The 24,185-nt window shown below is 32.9% G+C and overlaps 1 protein-coding gene and 1 long non-coding RNA gene across 2 annotated transcripts in view; both read right to left on the bottom strand.

The window, feature by feature from the left end:
• Positions 1-24,185, bottom strand: part of LOC128170792 (tyrosine-protein kinase JAK2-like) — a 91,981-nt gene that overhangs the window by 22,098 nt on the left and 45,698 nt on the right. The window contains exons 10-15 of the mRNA XM_052836560.1: positions 23,791-23,942; positions 23,499-23,664; positions 22,960-23,131; positions 1,832-1,945; positions 707-936; positions 187-385 (exon numbers count right to left, since the gene is read on the bottom strand). Coding sequence (XP_052692520.1) covers positions 187-385; positions 707-936; positions 1,832-1,945; positions 22,960-23,131; positions 23,499-23,664; positions 23,791-23,942 — 1,033 coding nt within the window. The remainder of the gene's footprint in view (positions 1-186; positions 386-706; positions 937-1,831; positions 1,946-22,959; positions 23,132-23,498; positions 23,665-23,790; positions 23,943-24,185) is intronic.
• LOC128170803 (uncharacterized) lies at positions 7,899-13,049 on the bottom strand. The gene is made up of 2 exons (XR_008241909.1): positions 12,066-13,049; positions 7,899-8,195 (listed from the first exon to the last, which is right to left on the bottom strand). It is a non-coding gene; the product is annotated as an uncharacterized LOC128170803 (long non-coding RNA).

The raw sequence follows: 24,185 nt of genomic DNA, 5'->3' as shown, positions 1-24,185 counted from the left end.
TAAATCGTTTACATTGAGTTTTTCATACAAGTAAGATTATAAGAAAAGTTGACAGTACAACCTCCTTATTGATTAATAACATTTATTTACAAATTAGTACATGAATTCTATTTTAATAACGAAAAAGCTCCAACTAATAATTGTATGTATTTTTTAGAACCGTTCCAGTGTTGATTTTCTACGTACTGTTGTCGCTGATTCCCAAGAACTTGACCACGTTATCGTGCTCCAGTTTAGACATCAGCACAGCCTCTTCTTTGAATTCTTCGCTGTCAATAACATTCTGGAAATCCCCCTTCAACTCTTTTGCTGCTATCTTCTGTGGATTTGATCTGTCATCTTGGCTGGCAAAAAGCATACCCTCTTTTACAACACCATAGTGCCCCTAAACATACAGAAAAAAAATTGTGAAAAGTACCTCCTCTCAGTCTAAATAAATGTCAAATTCTATCACACAGTAACATAGTACCATTATTCATTATTGAAAAATGTCAATATGTATATGTACTCAAATATATTGATGATCAGATTTAATGATACATATTATATATTTATACAGATTAAATGACAATGGACAATTATATTCTTGTGACAAAATTTGAAACATTTACCATTGCATTTATATTTCAATTCAATTGAAAACCTTTTCATTTCCACATATAATAATCCCATATGATTAAAAAATATTTTGATTTAAATTGCTTACAGATCCTAGTTGCTTCTCCTGAATTTGCAGTCTGCGGGAGCTGATGATGTATTTGAAATCTAACGGGAGTTCCGGCAGGGACCGGTTATAGACCCCTCCAGCTTTGTTACTCAGGCTTTCCGTATTCAGTGAGGCACGACTTGGAGTTGGCATGAAAGGCGCAGGAGGTATGAAAGCAGCATTCACTGGTGGTAATGTAGGGGACAGCATTGGCCTTATGGGCTGAGATTCTGTCAAGAAAATTAAGATATTGACAGTATAGAGATGTGCACAGCAAACGGTGCATAGACAATCATAATTTAATTCTGAATTATTCAAATGAGAAAAAAATGGAATATTTTGAGATACTGACATTTAATACAGAAAACAATGTTTAAGATATTGTATAAAAATCTCATGTGGTCATGAACTCAAAGTAATGGTTGACAATAAAAGTATTGTTTATTTTGAAAGAAGGTATGGAACTTCCTTTTCATTCCTATAAAGGTCTAAAGTTACATTTTAAAATAGAACTGAGCTTTGATAAGTGTAAAAACAAGTGAAAAGCTGTCATTAAGACAGCAAACAGGGTTTTCTTTTATGTGAACTGTATCCACAATCCATGTCAACCCTGAATTGATAAACACTACCTATACAGAAAAATGGAGTACCCTATACGCAACATTCTACGAGAAAACGACTAGGTTCAACAGCTGGTATTTTTTTCATAAATTATCATAAATCGAAATTCTAGCACAATGCACACCTCTGATATATGTACAATTGATCTGCAAAAGAACAACTTCCTATCTTGAAAACTGTAGGAGCATTTATTCGTACATTAAGGGTACCCTTTTGGCAGACGCCCATCCGTCCACCTGCCATTTTCACCATTTCAATAACTGGATTTTTTCTTTGGAGAACCCATTGAAAACTCGTTCAGAATTCTGCATTTGAGATATCTGATAGCTAGAGCCAATCAGTGAATAGCACCAAAGACGCTGACTCAATCAGTGAATAGCACCACAGACCCTGACCCATTCAGTGAATAGCACCACAGACCCTGACCCAATCAAAGAATAGCACCACAGACCCTGACGCAATCAAGGGAAAGCACCCTTTCCAATCTCACAACATGATACAGACCCTGGGTGCTGCTGATGAGGTCAGGCACAGCATTACCGTCCCTGCCCTGGTCCTGGATGTCGTCCTCAAACTCTCTCCTGATGGACGAGTAGCCATGGCCTCTCTGGGATGAGTCTGAAAACAGAGAAACAAAACTTCAACAATATCCTTGCTCCTCTTTTATTATTTGTTAGTTTATAAACTTTTTTGTAAGAGTTAAAGACAGGTAAGGGGAAAAAAAATTATTCTGACTGCCTCTTTCCATTTCTTTTTTTAAATTTTACAATCAAAACTATTTTGTGGCTTACAAGTTCATTTCCTTTCTTCTTTATAGAGAAATTATAATAATAACTAGAGCAAAGCTCGTTGCAAAGCAACGAGTGGGTCTTCCGTGAATGTCGAAAGTAAAGCTTGAAGTTCCTGCAAGAAGCAGAGCTCTTAAACCAATAACAAGAGTAACTAAAATAAAAAGATGAAAAAAATCGAATATTCCTGGTAAGACTTGACAAAATACGAATGATTTTAAGTACGACTTAACAAAAACCTTTCCGATTTTAAGAACGACTGAACAAAAAAAATCCGAATGTGTTCAGGTACGACTAAACAATTATTTTTGGTACGAGTTAATTTTACTTTGAACATTACGCTATTTTTCAAACCAAGGACGCGGAATCAAAATTTCCGGAAAAATCAATTTTTAAACCCCGATATCTCTGTAATGCATCGTCCGATTTTCAAACGGATTTCAGTTTTGTATTCAGCATGACCAACTCTACAAACCTCATAAACATTTGAAATTGAAACGAAAAATTCGAAAATTCGAAAATTTTAAAACACTTCCGGTTTGGACCGGAAGTGACGGAAACTAAATTCCAGCCTTATGTCCAAATAAAAACGATCAATGCTTCAACACAGAAAATTCCAAGTCTCTATCTTAAAGCGTTTTTGAAAAACGCCCTAGACAAAATCACTTTTTTTAAATTTAAAAATTGACGTAACGTAAAAACGGAAGTGACGTTGTAGTTAAAAATTAAAATCTTTAAGGGACGATGATGCTTCATAATCCCTGAAAGTTTAATGTAAATCCGTTGAAAACTTTTTGAGATATTAAGCTTTAAAAAAGTCAGAAAAATAAAGAAAAAGAATAATAATAATAATAATAACTAGAGCAAAGCTCGTTGCAAAGCAACGAGTGGGTCTTCCGTTAATGTCGAAAGTAAAGCTTGAAGTTCCTGTAAGAAGCAGAGCTCGTTAAACAATAAAAAGAGTAACTAAAATAAAAAGATGAAAAAAATCGAATATTCCTGGTACGACTTGACAAAATACGAATGATTTTAAGTACGACTTAACAAAAACCTTTCCGATTTTAAGAACGACTGAACAAAAAAAATCCAAATGTGTTCAGGTACGACTTAACAATTATTTTTGGTACGAGTTAATTTTACTTTGAACATTACGCTATTTTTCAAACCAAGGACGCGGAATCAAAATTTCCGGAAAAATCAATTTTTAAACCCCGATATCTCTGTAATGCATCGTCCGATTTTCAAACAGATTTCAGTTTCGTTTTCAGCATGACCAACTCTACAAACCTCATAAACATTTGAAATTGAAACGAAAAATTCGAAAATTCGAACATTTCAAAATACTTCCGGTTTGGACCGGAAGTGACGGAAACTAAATTCCAGCCTTATGTCCAAATAAAAACGATCAATGCTTCAACACAAAAAATTTCAAGTCTCTATCTTAAAGCGTTTTTGAAAAACGCCCTGGACAAAATCACTTTTTTTAAATTTAAAAATTGACGTAACGTAAAAACGGAAGTGACGTTGTAGTTAAAAATTTAACATCTTTAAGGGACGATGATGCTTCATAATCCCTGAAAGTTTCATGTAAATCCGTTGAAAACTTTTTGAGATATTAAGCTTTAAAAAAGTCAGAAAAATAAAGAAAAAGAATAATAATAATAACTAGAGCAAAGCTCGTTGCAAAGCAACGAGTGGGTCTTCCGTTAATGTCGGAAGTAAAGCTGAAAGTTCCTGTAAGAAGCAGAGCTCTTAAACCAGTAACAAGAGAAAGTAAAATAAAAAGATGAAAAAATCGAATAATTCCTGGTACGACTTAACAAAATCCGAATGATTTTAAGTACGACTTAACAAAAACCTTCTTGATTTTAAGAACAACTTAACAAAAAAATCCGAATGTGTCTAAGTAAGACTTAACAATTATTTTTGGTACGAGTTAATTTTACTATTAACATTACGCTATTTTTTAAACCAAGGACGCGGAAACAAAATTTCCGGAAAAATCAATTTTTAAACCCCGATATCTCTGTAATGCATCGTCCGATTTTTAAACGGATTTCAGTTTCGTATTCAGCATGACCAACTCTACAAACCTCGTAAACATTTAAAATTAAAACGAAAAATTCGAAAATTCGAAAATTTTAAAACACTTCCGGTTTAGACCGGAAGTGACGGAAACTAAATTCCAGCCTTATGTCCAAATAAAAACGATCAATGCTTCAACACAGAAAATTCCAAGTCTCTATCTTGAAGCGTTTTTGAAAAACGCCCTGGACAAAATCACTTTTTTAAAATTTAAAAATTGACGTAACGTAAAAACGGACGTGACGTTGTACTTGAAAATTTAACATCTTTTAGGGACGACGATGCTTTATAATCCCTGAAAGTTTCATGTAAATCCGTTGAAAACTTTTTGTGTTATTAAGCTTTAAAAAAGTCAGAAAAATAAAGAAAAAGAATAATAATAATAATAATAAAAAGAAACAATAGAATAACAAGAGGGTCTTCCGTTGGAAACGGAAGACCCTAATAACTAGAGCAAAGCTCGTTGCAAAGCAACGAGTGGGTCTTCCGTTAATATCGGAAGTAAAGCTGGAAGTTCCTGTATGAAGCAGAGCCCTTAAACCAATAACAAGAGTAACTAAAATAAAAAGATGAAAAAAATCGAATTATTCCTGGTACGACTTAACAAAATACGAATGATTTTACGTACGACTTAACAAAAACCTTTCTGATTTCAAAAACGACTTAACAAAAAAATCCGAATGTGTTGAAGTACGACTTAGCGATTATTTTTGGTACGAGTTAATTTTACTTTGAACATTACGCTATTTTTTAAACCAAGGACGCGGAATCAAAATTTCCTGAAAAATCAATTTTTAACCCCCGATATCTCTGTAATGCATCGTCCGATTTTCAAACGGATTTCAGATTCGTGTTCAGCATAACAAACTCTACAAACCTCGTAAACATTTTAAATTAAAACGAAAAATTCGAAAATTCGAAAATTTTAAAACACTTCCAGTTTAGACCGGAAGTGACGGAAACTAATTTTCAGTCTTATGTCCAAATAAAAACGATCATTGCTTCAACACAGAAAATTCCAAGTCTTTATCTTGAACCGTTTTTGAAAAACGCCCTGGACAAAATTACTTTTTTAAAATTTTAAAATTGACGTAACGTAAAAACGGAAGTGACGTTGTAGTTAAAATTTTAACATATTTGAGGGACGATGATGTTACATAATCCCTGAAAGTTTCATGTAAATCCGTTGAAAACTTTTTGAGATATTAAGCTTTAAAAAAGTCAGAAAAATAAAGAAAAAGAATAATAATAATAACTAGAGCAAAGCTCGTTGCAAAGCAACGAGTGGGTCTTCCGTTTATATCGGAAGTAAAGCTGGAAGTTCCTGTATGAAGCAGAGCCCTTAAACCAATAACAAGAGTAACTAAAATAAAAAGATGAAAAAAATCGAATTATTCCTGGTACGACTTAACAAAATACGAATGATTTTACGTACGACTTAACAAAAACCTTTCCGATTTCAAGAACGACTTAACAAAAAAATCCGAATGTGTTCAAGTACGACTTAGCGATTATTTTTGGTACGAGTTAATTTTACTTTGAACATTACGCTATTTTTTAAACCAAGGACGCGGAATCAAAATTTCCTGAAAAATCAATTTTTAACCCCCGATATCTCTGTAATGCATCGTCCGATTTTCAAACGGATTTCAGATTCGTGTTCAGCATAACAAACTCTACAAACCTCGTAAACATTTTAAATTAAAACGAAAAATTCGAAAATTCGAAAATTTTAAAACACTTCCGGTTTAGACCGGAAGTGACGGAAACTAATTTCCAGTCTTATGTCCAAATAAAAACGATCATTGCTTCAACACAGAAAATTCCAAGTCTTTATCTTGAACCGTTTTTGAAAAACGCCTTGGACAAAATTACTTTTTTAAAATTTAAAAATTGACGTAACGTAAAAACGGAAGTGACGTTGTAGTTGAAAATTTTAAAACTTTGAGGCACAATAATGTTTCATAATCCCTGAAAGTTTCATGTAAATCTGTTGAAAACTTTTGGAGATATTAAGCTTTTAAAAAGTCAGAAAAATAAAGAAAAAGAAAAATAATAATAATGAAAAAGAAACAATAGAATAACAAGAGGGTCTTCCGTTGAAAACGGAAGACCCTAACTAGAGCAAAGCTCGTTGCAAAGCAACGAGTGGGTCTTCCGTTAATGTCAAGAGTAAAGCTTGATGTTCCTGCAAGAAGCAGAGTGTTTAAATCAATAACAAGACCAACTTTAACTAAAAGATAAAAAAATACGAATGATACTTTGTACGAATTAACAAAAACCTTAACGATTTTAAGAACGACTTAACAAAAAATAATTCCGAAGGTGTCAAAGTACTTAACAAAAATTGAATTATTTTTGGTACGAGTTTGAACTTTACGCTTTTTTTGAAACCAAAAACGCAGAATCAAAATTTCCGAAAAATCAATTTTCAAACCCCGATATCTGTTATGCATCGTCCGATTTAAAAACGGATTTTTGTTTTGTACTCATTATGAAATATACCGTAGGTTACATATGTTTAATTTTTAATATTGAAAAACAATGAAAAACTAAAACAAGAGGCAAATGGGCCACATCGCTCACCTGAGGAACAATAGGTATGATAAAATCAGCTTAATGGAGTCACAATGCAAACTATCTGGACAATGTACAATAATACATGTAGATCCTGTATAAATAAAATCCATTTTCCCCCCTAAATATTCTTATGTTTATAATCATTAGTTCCTTTTCTAAAAGGATGATTTTATATTCATTTTATAGTCATATCGCATGTTGAGTATTGCAGTTCTCAAAAAGATCCTTAACAAAAGTTTATATATGGGATATAAACCTACATCAAACTCTGAACCTTCTTGTGAGGCCAAAAAACTGTCCTAGGGCCAAAGTCTTAACAATTATAAAGAATCATCTGTCTGATTAGTTTCTGAGAAGAAGATTTTAAAATATTTACTCTATATATTTCTATGTTAAACTTTGACCCCCCCCCTACCCATTGTGGCCCAAACCTACCCCCGGGGTCATGATTTTCACAACTTTGTATCCACACTACCTGAGGATGCTTCCACATAAGTTTCAGCTTTCCTGGCTGATTAGTTTCTGAAAAAAAGATTTTTAAATATTTTCTCTATATATTCCTATGTAAAAATCCATTCCCCCATTGTGGCCCCACCATATCACCTGGGACTATGATTTGAACAAACTTGAATCTACACTACCTGAGGATGCTTCCACTTTAATTTGAGCTTTTCTGGCCTAATAGTTTTTGAGAAGAAGATTTTCAAAGATTTTCTCTATATATTCCTATGTAAAACTTGATCCCCCTCTTGTGGCCCCTCCCTACCCCCGGGGACAATGATTTGAACAAACTTGAATCTACACCACATGAGGATGCCTCCACACAAGTTTAAGCTTTTCAGGCCGAATAGTTTTTGAGAAGAAGATTTTTGAAAAATACCAACAAATGTTCAATAATTCTCAATTATCTCCCCTTTAAAGAGGTGTGGCCCTTCATTTGAACAAATTTGAATCCCCTTCACCTAGTGGTGTTTAGTGCCAAATTTGGTTGAAATCTGCCAAGTGCTTCTTGAGAAGAAGATGAAAATATGAAAAGTTTACAACAACAACAAATTGTGATCAGAAAAGCTCACTTGAGCCTTTGGCTCAGGTGAGCTAAAAACAAAATAAATGAAACATAATTGCATACTTTTATTGAAAAACAAATTTTCACAGCTAACAATTGTAAATTACTTTAAACAGCCATATATAATTTTGTTTGTTATAATTTCTTATCAAACACAAACCACAACAAGGCATGATGCTTTCTTAAAGTTCCATTACAGTAGCTGTTCATGAATTATCCTATTTAATTTGAATTACTGGTAAATAGTCTGTAGAACACATTAAAGAATATGCATGTGGGTATAGAAGTGACAGGTTAACCTCAAGAGCTGAAAAGAATCAACAGGTAAAAACCATGTGGCCACCAATATCTGAAATTAAAAAAATCAATAAGCTGTGTTAATACATGTACCAGTACTAATAATAGCTGTGTTTACATTAACATATGAAAAAAAATACACTGACCATGCAGTGTAATTAGTATGCCATATCCCGATACGTGACATTAGATGGCACAGGACAGGTTTTTTTAATACATGTACATTTCATTGTAGCCTGGGAACGTGTGTCTTCGGAACCCTGTAACTAGAATTTCCTCAGTTCCCATTCAGCACAAATACCTTTAATTCACTCTTTATAAGGCCAATCACCAATTTCTGAAGAAAATTACTAGTCAAAACCTGTAAAATTTTCTACAGACTGGTTTTTATGAGATTTTGACCCTTCCATATTTTGCTAATTTTTCATGATTTTTCAGCTTTTTAGACCTCCTTCAGCCAATTCCCAGCAAAGGGTTGACCTTCCATACCATGTGCATGTTGCACCATCACATGTCAGAAACTTACCGGTGTATAGTTTATAATGCCCCATCCACCTACTTTTCGTGTTATTTACCTTCCCGTCTGTAACTTGCATTTTCACTGTCTAAAGTCAACACAACAGTCATAGCCGCAGGTTTCGCATTTTACTTCTGAATCTCATGTACCTAACATATGGGGCCTACATATTGAATATCAATTTCAACAAGAGACATCCCTCTAACTAATGATAATCATTAAAAATCATTTCATGAATTTTAGCAACACTCATAAGCCTTCAAGTACAGCAACTCTCAATTTTACAAAAATATTGATGGGTACTTTATCCGAAACTGTCCCTTGCTACCTTTAACTTACACTAACATTCTCTGAAAAGTCATCTTGTCTTAAACTTACAAAGGTTATGCTATTTTGAGAAAAAGTATACCTCATTTTGCCAATTCCATTAAGGATTAAGAAAAATGTGGCCATTTAAGTGAAACCAGCATTTCCACTTTCCTCTATTTAACACAGATTCATAGGACTCTCCATAAATAAAGCATCTTTATCTAATCTTTTATAGGTCAACTGTTGTTCAACCTCCCTAAATAAGAAACCTGATTCAAAACTACATACATATACATGATATTATCATGACAAAAGCATCACATCACTTAGAAATACCCTTACATGTATACCATCCCCCTATTTTTTGATTTTCCTAAGAAGCATTAGTTTGAACACTTTAACCTAATATTATGAAACTTTTGGCAATTCTCTTGAGTCATTTCTCACACATATTTGAAAACAACCATCACTGATATTGAAAATTGATCTTTTCTTGATAAATGGATGAAATGTAACATTTTTTTCACAAAAAGACATGGCGCCATATATGTGATTTCTTGTTTTCATGAAACAGTAAGCTTATAATCATATTTAGTGAATATCTTATTTATTCTGGTTTCTAGTCTCCTTTTAACTTTGCTAAAAGAGTAAGACCTACAAGTGTGATGTCTGCTCTTAATTAAAATGAAATTCAAACACAACCGGGTAACTAGGGACGGATGAGAATTCCATGATAAATGTTCAAATTTTACATGTTTTCCTACATTTTTGATGCATATATACAATAAAAGGGTAAAAATATGTTGTTTCTTGATCATTTCAAGAGTAATTATTATAGCAGATGTTATTTCAAGGTCAAATGTACATTTACATATCAAACATGTAATGGTAATGGAGACAATTGGAAACAGGGGGTGGCTTTTTGAATTCTGTAAATATATCTAAAGTATCACTTTTGGATAGGAAGGAGCAAAAACTTGAGTTTTTTGACTCAAGTTGATAACTGCATTTGTCTACATGTGAATTTTATTTGATCAGAAAGAAAAATATGCTGTTTTAAAAAAATTGAGTTATATAAGTCAGGTTGCTTAATGTTATTTCATGAAATCAGACAGCAAAATTGCTGCAAATTTAAAATTTAAATAATTCAATTGATCAAAACTCTTTTACAGTATTAATTCTTATCACGGTAATTAACTTAGGCCTATTAATTGTCATCAGAATAGGAAATACCAACTTTCTAAGCCAATTTACTCTAGTGGTGGTCATTCTACACATTGATTTACCGGTACTTCCCTTGTATATTATAGAAAATAAATCATGTAATGACATATATAACCAACAAAATCATCCATTTTCCCAAAATAGACAATTTTTGGTACAAAATCCACTCAAAATTACAGTTAAATGAAAAATCTGAAATACCATGTAGTCTTGAAACTTACACTAACATTCTCTGAAAAGTCATCTTGTCTTAAACTTACAAAGCTTATGCTATTCTGAGAAAAAGTATACCTCATTTTGCCAATTCCATTAAGGATTAAGAAAAATATGGCCATTTAAGTGACACAGATTCATAGGGCTCTCCATAAATAAAGCATCTTTACCTAATCTTTTAGAGGTCAACTGTTGTTCAACCTCCCTAAATAAGAAACCTTATTCAAAACTACATACATATACATGATATTATCATGACAAAAGCATCACATCACTTAGAAATACCCTGACATGTATACCCTCCCCCTATTTTTTTATTTTTCCTACGAAGCATTTCTTAGTTTGAACACTTTAACCAAATATTATGAAATTTAAATGCTTCTATTCTGATCAATTGAATTTTTAAGCAGCGTGAAATTAAAACCATCGCAATTGATACTTTAGTAAAAATCATGAAATTTTAACACGGTGGAATTAAAACGACTTACAGTATTTCATCCGAACAGCCTCAACGTATAACTTTCTGCTATACCTTTTTTTATTAAATGAATTCTACTCGGTTTTTTTTTCGCAAATAAATTTAGCGAGGATTTTTTTCTCTTTTCTAATTTATGACAGGTTTTAAAAACAATATTATGTTTAGTATGTATAAAATTCCATAAACAATTTTACAAAGCTTTGGATTTAAGTTGCACAATGAAAAAATGAGGGATTGCACGATAATACCTGCTCATTTTGAAATTTAAAGCATTGTTGATTTCTTTTACTAAAGAGATATGCACAAAATGATGTTGCTCTGTGATGCTTTGCCAAGATTAAAAGCATGAGAGAGAGAGAGAGGGGGAGAGAGAGAGATCTGAGGCACATGTAGTAAAAATTATTACATACATTTGTCTTATTGTAAAAATTGTTTACAATGTAGATGTGTTCTGCATGTAAAGTTTACCTAAAATGAATCATTAAAATTCAATATATATAAAAGATAAACTAATCTCAAAGAATTTACAATTGTTCTGTGAAATAATCAAATCTTGAGAAGAATGTTTTATAAATATCAGGGAACATTAACCTAAAATCTGAACTTAAAGTTCTTTTCATCTTGCACTCTGTTTTACATGCTCTTTCGCAGGCGATAATCATATATAACGGCGAGCCAGACAAAAGTTCTAATTTTAATTAGACTGAATATTTACCATGTCAAATATATTTATTTAATTAAGCACAAGCCTGTCCGAGTTCTTTAATTCATTAAGTGGAGGTGATATGATAAAGATCTGCTATATTCAAAAATTTAGGGTAAAGTTATCGTCATGCAAACATGCACTCTAATTACAACATTCTACTCTTGTGTGCCTTTGGACCCCCACCCCTTTTAATTGCACTGTTTTACAGTGTGTGGTGTGTTGTTCAATACAAAACAAGACATACATATACATGATAATAAATAGAAATTCAAAAGAGCAGTGTGCAAAACATACACGTGAAAATACATTGGACAGATAATATCCCGAGATTTCTCTGACTCAAATGCCCGCTTTCACATTGTTACGCACGTCAAAAGCGGAGGTTAGAGTCAGAGGAATGTCGGAATAGATTGAAAAGTGCACAAACACCTTGAAAAGAAAAAGTCAATACGATATATCCTGTATTGAAACATACCTTTATAATCTGTCATACGTTAGTTGAGCTGAAATTTCCACTATCGCCGTCTTGCAGGCCATTCTTCTGACACACCGCTATCAGCTGTTGTTCGCAGTCAAAACACGGCGAGTTGACATGGTGAATCGTACGATAATTATTTCGATTTAAACTATTAAGACTAATAAAAACTAACAACGTAATTATCGACCGAATTAACGAAATTGTTTCAATAAACACTCTGATTAACTATATAAAAAGGAGTTCGGTTTTATGACCTGTACGAAGTCTTTTCAGCAGGAGTTACTTTCAGTGTGAATTTTGCACTATTTTTTAAACCAATAACGAGGAATCAACATTTCCGGAAAAATCAATATTTAAACCGCGATATCTCTGCAATGCAGTATCCGATTTTAAAACGAATTTAAGTTTTGTATTTAGCTTTGCAAACTCTACAATATGCATCTAATTTTATGTTTTTTTAATAAAGTTTTATTATCAGTACGAATTGTTACAGTAGAAGTTACTTTCAGTGTGAATTTTGCACTATTTTTGAAACCAAGAACGCGGCATCAAAATTTCCGGGAAAATCAGTTTTTAAACCCCGATATCTCTGTAATGCATCCTCCAAATTTCAAACGGTTTTCAGCATTAGATTAAGCATACAAAGCTCTACAAACTACGTATACGTTTTTTGTTTGATCAAAAAATTCAATTTTTCGAAAAATTTGATTCGCTTCCGGTTTCGACCGGAAGTAACGAATATTTATTATATAGCCTCATTACAGGGGTAAATCGACCAAATCATAACCATTGAAAATTTCAAGCCTCTATCTTAAAGCATTTTTGAGAAAAGTCCCGGACAAAATGACTTTTTAAAAATTTAAAAAATGACGTTACGTCAAAACGGAAGTGACGTTGTCTTTAAAACTTTAACATCTTTGAGGGACAATATCTTGCTAAAATCTCCGAAAATTTCATTGAAATCGGTTGAAAACTTTTTGAGTTATGAAGCAAAAAAGGAGTCAGAAAAAAAAGAAAAAGTATAATAATAATAAAAAGAAACCGAAGAAAAACAAAAGGGTCTTCCGTTCCGGAAACGGAAGACCCTAATAACTAGAGCAAAGCTCGTTGCAAAGCAACGAGTGGGTCTTCCGTTAATGTCGAAAGTAAAGCTGGAAGTTCCTGTAAGAAGCAGAGCTCTTAAACCAATAATAAGAGTAACTAAAATAAAAAGATGAAAAAATCGAATATTTCTGGTACGACTTAACAAAATCCGAATAATTTTAAGTCAACTTAACAAAAACCTTTCCGATTTCAAGAACGACTTAACAAAAAAAATCCGAATATGTTCAAGTACGACTTAGCAATTTTTTTTGGTACGAGTTAATTTCACTTTGAACATAACGCTATTTTTTAAACCAAGGACGCGGAATCAAAATTTCCGGAAAAATCAATTTTTAAACCCCGATATCTCTGTAATGCGTCGTTCGATTTTCAAACGGATTTCAGTTTCGTATTCAGCATGACCAACTCTACAAACCTAGTAATCATTTGAAATTCAAACAAAAAATTCAAAAATTTAAAAACACTTCCGGTTTGGACCGGAAGTTACGGAAATTAAAGTCCAGCCTTATGTCCAAATTAAAACGATCAATGGTTCAACACAGAAAATTCCAAGTCTCTATCTTGAAGCGTTTTTAAAAAACGCCCTGGACAAAATCACTTTTTTAAAATTTAATAATTGACGTAACGTAAAAACGGAAATGACGTTGTAGTTGAAAATTTAACATCTTTGAGGGACAGTGATGCTCCATAATCCCTGAAAGTTTCATGTAAATCTGTTGAAAACTTTTTGAGATATTAAGCTTTAAAAAAGTCAGAAAAATAAAGAAAAAGAATAATAATAATAACTAGAGCAAAGCTCGTTGCAAAGCAACGAGTGGGTCTTCCGTTAATATCGGAAGTAAAGCTGGAAGTTCCTGTATGAAGCAGAGCCCTTAAACCAATAACAAGAGTAACTAAAATAAAAAGATGAAAAAAATCGAATTATTCCTGGTACGACTTAACAAAATACGAATGATTTTAAGTACGACTTAACAAAAACCTTTCCGATTTTAAGAACGACTTAACAAAAAAAATCCGAATGTATTCAAGTACGACTTAGCAATTATTTTTGGTACGAGTTAATTTTACTTTGAACATTATGCTATTTTTTAAACCAAGGACGCGGAATGAAAATTTCCGGAAAAATCAATTTTTAAACCCCGATATCTCTGTAATGCATCGTCTGATTTTCAAACGGATTTCAGTTTCGTATTCAGCATGACCAGTTCTACAAACCTCGTAAACATTTGAAATTAAAACGAAAAATTCGAAAATTCAAAAATTTTAAAACGCTTCCGGTTTGGTCCGGAAGTGACGGAAACTAAATTCCAGCCTTATGTCCAAATAAAAACGATCAATGCTTCAACACAGAAAATTCCCATTCTTTATCTTAAAGCGTTTTTGAAATACGCCCTGGACAAAATCAGTTTTTGAAAATTTAAAATTTGACGTAACGTAAAAACGGATGTGACGTTGTTAATAAAAATTTAACATCTTTAAGGCACAATAATGCTACATCATCCCTGAAAGTTTCATGTAAATCCGTTGAAAACTGTTGGAGATATTAAGGTTTAAAAAAGTCAGAAAAATAAAGAAAAAGAAAAAAAATAATAATAAAAAGAAACTAGAGCAAAGCTCGTTGCAAAGCAACGAGTGGGTCTTCCGTTAATGTCGGAAGTAAAGCTGGAAATTCCTGTAAGAAGCACAGCTCTTAAATTAATAACAAGAGTAACTAAAATAAAAAGATGAAAAAATCGAATATTCTTGGTACGACTTAACAAAATACGAATGATTTTAAGTACGACTTAACAAAAACCTTTACGATTTTAAGAACGACTTAACAAAAAAAATTCGAATGTGTTCAAGTACGACTTAACAATTATTTTTGGTACGAGTTAATTTTACTATGAACATTACGCTATTTTTTAAACCAAGGACGCGGAATTAAAATTTCCGGAAAAATCAATTTTTTAACCCCGATATCTCAGTAATGCATCAACCGATTTTCAAACGGATTTCAGTTTCGTATTTAGCGTAACCAACTCTACAAATTTCGTGAACATTTGAAATTAAAACGAAAAATTCAAAAATTCGAAAATTTTAAAACACTTCCGGTTTGGACCGGAAGTGACGGAAACTAAATTCCAGCCTTATGTCCAAATAAAAACGATCAATGCTTCAACACAGAAAATTCCAAGTCTCTATCTTGAAGCATTTTTGAAAAACGCCCTGGACAAAATCACTTTTTTAAAATTTAAAAATTGACGCAACGTAAAAACGGAAGTGACGTTGTAGTTAAAAATTTAACACCTTTAAGGGACAGTAATACTCCATAATCCCTGAAAATTTCATGTGAATCCGTTGAAAACTTTTTGAGATATTAAGCTTTAAAAAAGTCAGAAAAATAAAGAAAAAGAATAAGAATAATAACTAGAGCAAAGCTCGTTGCAAAGCAACGAGTGGGCCTTCCGTTAATGTCGGAAGTAAAGCTGGAAGTTCCTGTTGGAAGCAGACCTCTAAAACCAATAACAAGAGAAACTAAAATAAAAAGATGAAAAATATCGAATCATTCCTGGTACGAATTACCAAAATCCGAATGATTTTAAGTACGACTTAACAAAAACCTTTCCGATTTCAAGAACGACTTAACAAAAAAAATCCGAATGTATTCAAGTACGACTTAGCAATTATTTTTGGTACGAGTTAATTTTACTTTGAACATTATGCTATTTTTTAAACCAAGGACGCGGAATCAAAATTTCCGGAAAAATCAATTTTTAAACCCCGATATCTCTGTAATGCATCGTCCGATTTTCAAACGGATTTCAGTTTCGTATTCAGCATGACCAGCTCTACAAACCTCGTAAACATTTGAAATTAAAACGAAAAATTCGAAAATTCAAAAATTTTAAAACGCTTCCGGTTTGGACCGGAAGTGACGGAAACTAAATTCCAACCTTATGTCCAAATAAAAACGATCAATGATTCAACACAGAAAATTCCCAGTCTTTATCTTAAAGCCTTTTTGAAAAACGCCCTGGACAAAATCACTTTTTTAAAATTTAAAAATTGACGTAACGTAAAAACGGATGTGACGTTGTAAATAAAAATTTAACATCTTTGAGGCACAATAATGCTCCATCATCCCTGAAAGTTTCATGTAAATCCGTTGAAAACTATTGGAGATATTAAGCTTTAAAAAAGTCAGAAAAATAAAGAAAAAGAAAAAAAATAATAATAAAAAGAAACAATAGAATAACAAGAGGGTCTTCCGTTCAAAAACGGAAGACCCTAATAATAACTAGAGCAAAGCTCGTTGCAAAGCAACGAGTGGGTCTTCCGTTAATGTCGGAAGTAAAGCTGGAAGTTCCTGTAAGAAGCAGAGCTCTTAAACCATTAACAAGAGTAACTAAAATAAAAAGATGAAAAAATCGAATATTCCTGGTACGACTTAACAAAATACGAATGATTTTAGGTACGACTTAACAAAAACCTTTCCGATTTTAAGAACGACTGAACAAAAAAAATCCGAAAGTGTTCAAGTACGACTTACCAATTATTTTTGGTACGAGTTAACTTTACTTTGAACATTACGCTATTTCTTAAACCAAGGACGCGGAATCAAAATTTCCGGAAAAATCAATTTTTAAACTCCGATATCTCTGTAATGCATCGTCCGATTTTCAAACGGATTTCAGTTTCGTATTCAGCATGACCAACTCTACAAACCTCATAAATATTTGAAATTGAAACGAAAAATTCGAAAATTGGAAAATTTTAAAACACTTCCGGTTTGGACCGGAAGTGACGGAAACTAAATTCCAGCCTTATATCCAAATAAAAACGATCAATGCTTCAACACAGAAAATTTCAAGTCTCTATCTTGAACCGTTTTTGAAAAACGCCCTGGACAAAATCACTTTTTTAAAATTTAAAAATTGACGTAACGTAAAAACGGAAGTGACGTTCTAATTAAAAATTTATTATCTTTAAGGGACGATGATGCTACAAAATCCCTGAAAGTTTCATGTAAATCCGTTGAAAACTTTTTGAGATATTAAGCTTTAAAAAAGTCAGAAAAATAAAGAAAAAGAAAAATAATAATAATAAAAAGAAACAATAGAATAACAAGAGGGTCTTCCGTTGGAAACGGAAGACCCTAACTAGACACGATCTCGTTGCGAGCAACGAGGAGGTCTTCCGTCCGATTTTTAGAAGAGGAAATGTCTTTGCCTTTTATCTTCATCAACGAAACATATCAGGAAATGCAGATGTGATCTAAAAGAGCGATGGATGAAGGATTATACACCCCGTTGGATCCCCAATTTAGGGACCAGCCACATTTTATTTCATATCAAATAAGAGGTCTTTTGATTTCGATACATTTTGTGTAAAAAGTTATTTATAACCGTTCTTGATTTATCTGGAAGAGATCGTGGGAACTGATAACAAACAAGTTTTGGTTGCAGATTGTTAATCACATTTTTTAGCGTATTTTGTTCAATATTGCTCCTTAAAATTGCTTTTTTTTAATTTTGGGACATTGATGATAAGTTCGGACTTTTGACCCCTTAAAATCCCTTATTACATAACATAGGAGTAAACAATTTTCATGTATAGGTACATAACATTTCGATTAACATAATTGCTTCCGTAATGTATTACAAAATATTTCACAATTAAAGGTTATGATTAAAAGACTTTAGAACTCTATCGGCTCCTAATTTGAATAGCCAGCCCCTTTTTCCGGATACAAAAAGAAAGCTCTTGTCATTTTAAACACATTTTGTTCAACAAGTATGTAGAAATTATTTACCGTTCTCGAGATGTCTGGAAGAGATCGTTTTAAGGGCCGACCCTATAACTCCTTTTCGGGACCGGATAACAAAAAATTTATGGTTGCAAATTGTTAACGACATTATTTGGAGTATCTTTTGTTCAATATTGCTTTTCAAAATTTCTCTCCATTTTCAGATATATAAGATCAAAATTTCGTACTGCTGGTCCATTAAAATCCCTAAATACGTAAAAAAGGAGTAAATAACTGTCATGTATAGGTACATAACGTTACGATGAACATAATTGCTTCTATAAAGTATAACAAAATATTTCACATTAAAAAGATATTATTAGAATACTTTAAAGCCCTTTCGGCCCTTAATTTAAAGGGCCAGCCCCTTTTCCCTAATGTCAAATGAAAGATCTTGACTTTTTGAAGTTTTTTTGTTCTATAAGTCTTAACAAAATACTTTTGAGAAAAAAGATATTCAAAGAAAACCACAAAAAATTCATGACGCTTTTTATCTCAATTTTTAAGCGCAGACGAGCTTCGGTGTTTTTCGTCACAGAACAATGAAAATGCTTCTGTCATATCCACAAACATAGGTCTACAAACCCTGAAAATTTGAATCAAATATCTGTTTTAGTTTAGGAGAAAAACACCGGACAAGCCGACCCTCTAAAAATCGTAAAAACGTCAATATCTCTAAAACGGAAATGACGTCATCAATGTAAAAAATTTCCAATAAGGTTCAGATCAATATCTGTTAGTTCTGAAAGTTTCATTAAAATCAGCCAAGCCGTTCCCGAGAACTCGCGTGCACAAAAATGCGTAAGAAAAAAAAAGAATAATAACTAGACACGATCTCGTTGCGAGCAACGAGGAGGTCTTCCGTCCGATTTTTAGAAGAGGAAATGTCTTTGCCTTTTATGTTCATCAACGAAACATATCAGGAAATGCAGATGTGATCTAAAAGAGCAATGGATGAAGGATTATACACCCCGTTGGATCCCCAATTTAGGGACCAGCCACATTTTATTTCATATCAAATAAGAGGTCTTTTGATTTCGATACATTTTGTGTAAAAAGTTATTTGTAACCGTTCTTGATTTATCTGGAAGAGATCGTGGGAACTGATAACAAACAAGTTTTGGTTGCAAATTGTTAATCACATTTTTTAGCGTATTTTGTTCAATATTGCTCCTTAAAATTGCTTTTTTTTAATTTTGGGACGTTGATGATAAGTTCGGACTTTTGACCCCTTAAAATCCCTTATTACATAACATAGGAGTAAACAATTTTCATGTATAGGTACATAACATTTCGATTAACATAATTGATTCCGTAATGTATTACAAAATATTTCACAATTAAAGGTTATGATTAAAAGACTTTAGAACTCTATCGGCTCCTAATTAGAATAGCCAGCCCCTTTTTCGTGATATAAAAAGAAAGCTCTTGTCATTTTAAACACATTTTGTTCAACAAGTATGTAGAATTATGTACCGTTCTCGAGATGTCTGGAAGAGATCGTTTTAAGGGCCGACCCTATAACTCCTTTTCGGGACCGGATCACAAAAAATTATGGTTGCAAATTGTTAACGACATTATTTGGAGTATCTTTTGTTCAACATTGCTTTTCAAAATTTCTCTCCATTTTCAGATATATAAAATCAAAATTTCGGACTGCTGCCCCCTTAAAATCCCTAAATACGTAACAAAGGAGTAAACAACTGTCATGTATAGGTACATAACGTTACGATGAACATGATTGCTTCTATAAAGTATAACAAAATATTTCACATTAAAAAGATATAATTATAATACTTTAGAGCCCTTTCGGCCCTAAATTTAAAGGGCCAGCCCCTTTTCCCTAATGTCAAATGGAAGATCTTGACTTTTTGAAGTTTTTTTGTTCTATAAGTCTTAACAAAATACTTTTGAGAAAAAAGATATTCAAAGAAAAGCACAAAAAAATCATGACGCTTTTTATCTCAATTTTTAAGCGCAGACGAGCTTCGGTGTTTTTCGTCACAGAACAATGAAAATGCTTCTGTCATATCCACAAACATAGGTTTACAAACCCTGAAAATTTGAATCAAATATCTGTTTTCGTTTAGGAGAAAAACACCGGACAAGCCGACCCTCTAAAAATCATAAAAACGTCAATATCTCTAAAACGGAAATGACGTCATCAATGTAAAAAATTTCCAATAAGGTTCAGATCAATATCTGTTAGTTCTGAAAGTTTCATTAAAATCAGCCAAGCCGTTCCCGAGAACTCGCGTGCACAAAAATGCGTAAGAAAAAAAAAGAATAATAATAGGGGAAACAGAAACAAAGCAATAACAAGAAGGTCTTCCGTTGGAAACGGAAGACCTTAATAAGGGAAACAGAAACAAAGCAATAACAAGAAGGTCTTCCGTTGGAAACGGAAGACCTTAAAAAGAAACAATAGAATAACAAGAGGGTCTTCCGTTGGAAACGGAAGACCCTAACAATAGAATAACAAGAGGGTCTTCCGTTCAAAAACGGAAGACCCTAAAAAGAAACAATAGAATAACAAGAGGGTCTTCCGTTGGAAACGGAAGACCCTAATAAAAAGAAACAATAGAATAACAAGAGGGTCTTCCGTTGGAAAGGGAAGACCCTAATTATGCAATAAGATAGCTTGTTAAAAGCAGCTTCGTCTGATTTTATATCAAATTTTATGTATGCTTTAAACAATGGTAGTAGTACAATGTATGTGTATAATAACATGCATTGCAGCAGTTTTCCCAGTCAATTAATCCATATTTCCATGGGAAATGATATTAAAAATTTGTTTATAAAACAAATTTAACATAAAAGGGTTTCACGTTGTTTCACCCTTAATTAAGATTTGCCCCTAGCGTTGAGGCAGGTATTGTATTACAACTTTGACGTACATTCGCTATAAATAAAGCAAGATTTCAGAAATGTCAAAGCAAATCAAAAATAAACGCAAACATTTTTTTTCCTAATATTTCTGAAGTTTGTTTTGTTTACAATCGATGAATAAAATGCAAGTTGAATAAATAAAACCAATTGGAGGACAAAACCAAACAGCTCCCTTTTCCCATGATGCATTTTCATTGGGTTTTTTGTGTATACCCATACAGATAATATTAATTCATTAATACTTTGAATATTTCTATCTTCCAAAGGAGACTGATTCTGATGGTGTAAATAGATGAGAGTCTGTAACTTCTAAGAAAATTGGTTTGTATGGAAAATTATTTGATACATGTACTGTTATAGCCAAAAAATCTGACCAAGCAGCTTTAGACTTATAGTTGCCATAATATTTGTGTCAACAGAGTATTTACAAAACAACAAGGAAGAAATTCAAATGTATTCCACTAAATTCTGAAATATGCAGAGAGAGAGAGAGAGAGAGAGAGAGAGAGAGAAAAAAAAATTGATAATATACAATGCATCATTTACAGTAAAAAATTACTGACTTAAAAAGGCCTTATATCATAAATAGATTGGTATCTAGAGAAATCTTTACTACTATATTAAAATAATAGACTCAAATTCTTGGCCTTTAATACTGATAAATCGGAAAAGTACTGTCTTTAGTTTTATATATTTTAAACATCATTGGTACTTGAAGATTACCAATTTGTTTTTATTTTTTCTCAATCAAGTCTTGCTAATTAATAATCAACGAAAATTCCTCAAAAAATTGCGGAAATCATCTGGATTTTTCGGATTTTACAACTTTGCACATGCGCATTATACATTCATGCTAAATCATGGAAGGCTCTTAGTTTCTGTTTCCAAAATATCACATTTGCATGGACAAACTCAGAAATGATAATACACAAATATGTGTTAATTTTAATTGGAAATTTGCTATATATTCTGTTCATCAAAGAAAATACGGGAGATAGAACCATTTTAACAAGAGCTTTGGGTAGTTGAGTCAAACAGCAATGTGACGTAGGCCTGTCTATTTCACTGCTGGCTACTCAGCCATTGCTCTTCGAAATCAACAAGATTTGTCTGGCTTTTGAGCTAAGACTACGCAATCGGTGCATATTTCGCTTGAAACTGCATCATTTTTAACTTGTTTTGACGCAAGAAATAGATAGCTACCTCCAACCGAAAGTCCAAGGTCTTGTTAAAATGGTTCTCACTCTAACACAGTTCATTTACTATGAAAAATTTCGAGAGTTCCATATGTCAACATGGTGTATAAATTTGAAGCGAGTAAAACATGTTGGTGAAAAAGTGTTGAATTCTTTAATAATATGAATCAGGTTTTGAGATGAAAGGTATTTACAGCCTCAAAATGGTTTGTTACTTCGCTTTTACATTACGCAGGGACATTACTTTTGCTTTTTGACTAGGGGAAAGGGGCTAATATAAAACAGGGGCAAATATTTCCAGAAAGGACTAAGTGCGGTTTTATGCATTTTTTGCCCCCAAAATCAAAGTTTAAGAAAGAGCTTTAAAAATAAGGTGAAAGATAGTTAAAATCATGTTGGAAATAAATGTGTAAAAGGTTATCACCACAGTGACGTCATAATGTAGAAATGACGTCATGAAGATTGCATTATTTTGATAAATTGATGATATGTGGCAAAATATGGGTGTTTTCCGATGGTTTTTCGACTAGGAAACATCGAGCGCAGGCTTGCTCAAGTACCATTTTTTAGTATAATGTGTATAACCATCTGAAGAAAAACATATGTTAAAATCGCACTTGAGCAGACCTGCGCTCTATACTTTCGAATGCAAAATATAGAGCAAAAATGAAAATATTTTCATTTGTTTGCAAATTTGCGGGAATTGGGTCATTTAGGTGACGTCATAGATAAACAGCGAATAAGCAATGATGACTAAAATCAACATCAAAGTTATAGGAATCCTCTATACAATGATTTGTGAAGATTTTATTTTTATACGATACAATTTAAAAATTGGTTGAAAACGGGGGCAGATATTTGACCATACCGCACATTGTCCTTACTAGCCTTCCTGAAATCAGTCCTAACTCACCATAGTCTGCGACCTGGGCCCTCAGGTCTCTAAGCAGCAGGTTAGGAGCGGGGCGGTCCTCCACCGGCTTCCAACAGAGGGACATCAAGTCCAAGACCTTTCTCTTCCATTCCGTTGCCTCATCCAATGATCGGGGAGGATCAAGCCTTGTGTGGGCTGGAGTCTGGAGGATCTTAATATCAACAATAAATACAAGGTAGGTATCTCTTGATTTATATTTCCTTTTTTTTATTGTAATTATTCATCAAACTCTTTCAATTGTCTTTTAAAAGCAAAAACTTCATACAGTCAGGGGATAAATTTTGTCTCACTACAGCAACACAACTTGCTGTACAGTAATCATATTTAAATCTGATAAGCTCCAAGAGAATAAAAAGAGCATAGGATTGTATATAATATCAAGATGCACCATCTGTTCAAAAATGGTGGGCTGATAAGCAATTAAAGTTTACAGTTACTATGGTATAACACTGTTATTATTTTCTTAAACATTCACCCAAAAATTGAAGAATAAGAATTAATCATGTTTGAATTACTACCTCAAGGTTTGATAAATTTTTTAACTTTCTTGTTTCCACAGGATTCTGACCATGGGCAAACATTTCCCAGAGAGTTGTCCCAAAGGCAAACACATCAGACTGTGGGGTCATCTTGGAATCACATTTCCGGCAATCTGGGTACAATTCCGGTGCTAAAAATAGCAACCTGTAAAAAATCTACATACTTTATTTTCTGATTAAAGATCGTAAGCATTCATTTGTATGTCAATTTAATTGATGCATCTAAACTGAACTAGCCTTGATGATATAATAGCAGTCTGTGAGCACTGACCTGGATCTGTTTTGGGGCAGGCTGAGGTCCAAACTGTTCATAAGGCTGACCATACCCGGGTCCCCGATCTTAACTAGGATGTCATCAATCTCGTATCGAAAGACGAGCAAGTTCCGACAGCAGAGGTTTCCGTGTACCAACTGATGCTCATTCTACAAAATATTGAAAAAAAAAGTTCCTTAAGTTAGAGAGCAAATGGCTATATAGGCACACGAATACAGCAAGTGACTAAGCATAAGAAATTTTCTAAAATGAGAACTGTCAATGCAAAGCAGTGTTCATTTTAGTTTTTAAGAATTTTGTAATATAATTTTTCATTCCTCGAAAAACAAAGGCTGTAAAAGAAGGACTTATCCTTCAACAATGTAATACATGTAATACAGTCATTTCTATAT

Source organism: Crassostrea angulata, chromosome 1 (genome assembly GCF_025612915.1).
Source record: "Crassostrea angulata isolate pt1a10 chromosome 1, ASM2561291v2, whole genome shotgun sequence".
NCBI lineage: Eukaryota > Metazoa > Mollusca > Bivalvia > Ostreida > Ostreidae > Magallana > Magallana angulata.
Note: the sequence above shows the minus strand (reverse complement) of the source record. Positions and strands in the feature narration are given on the sequence as shown.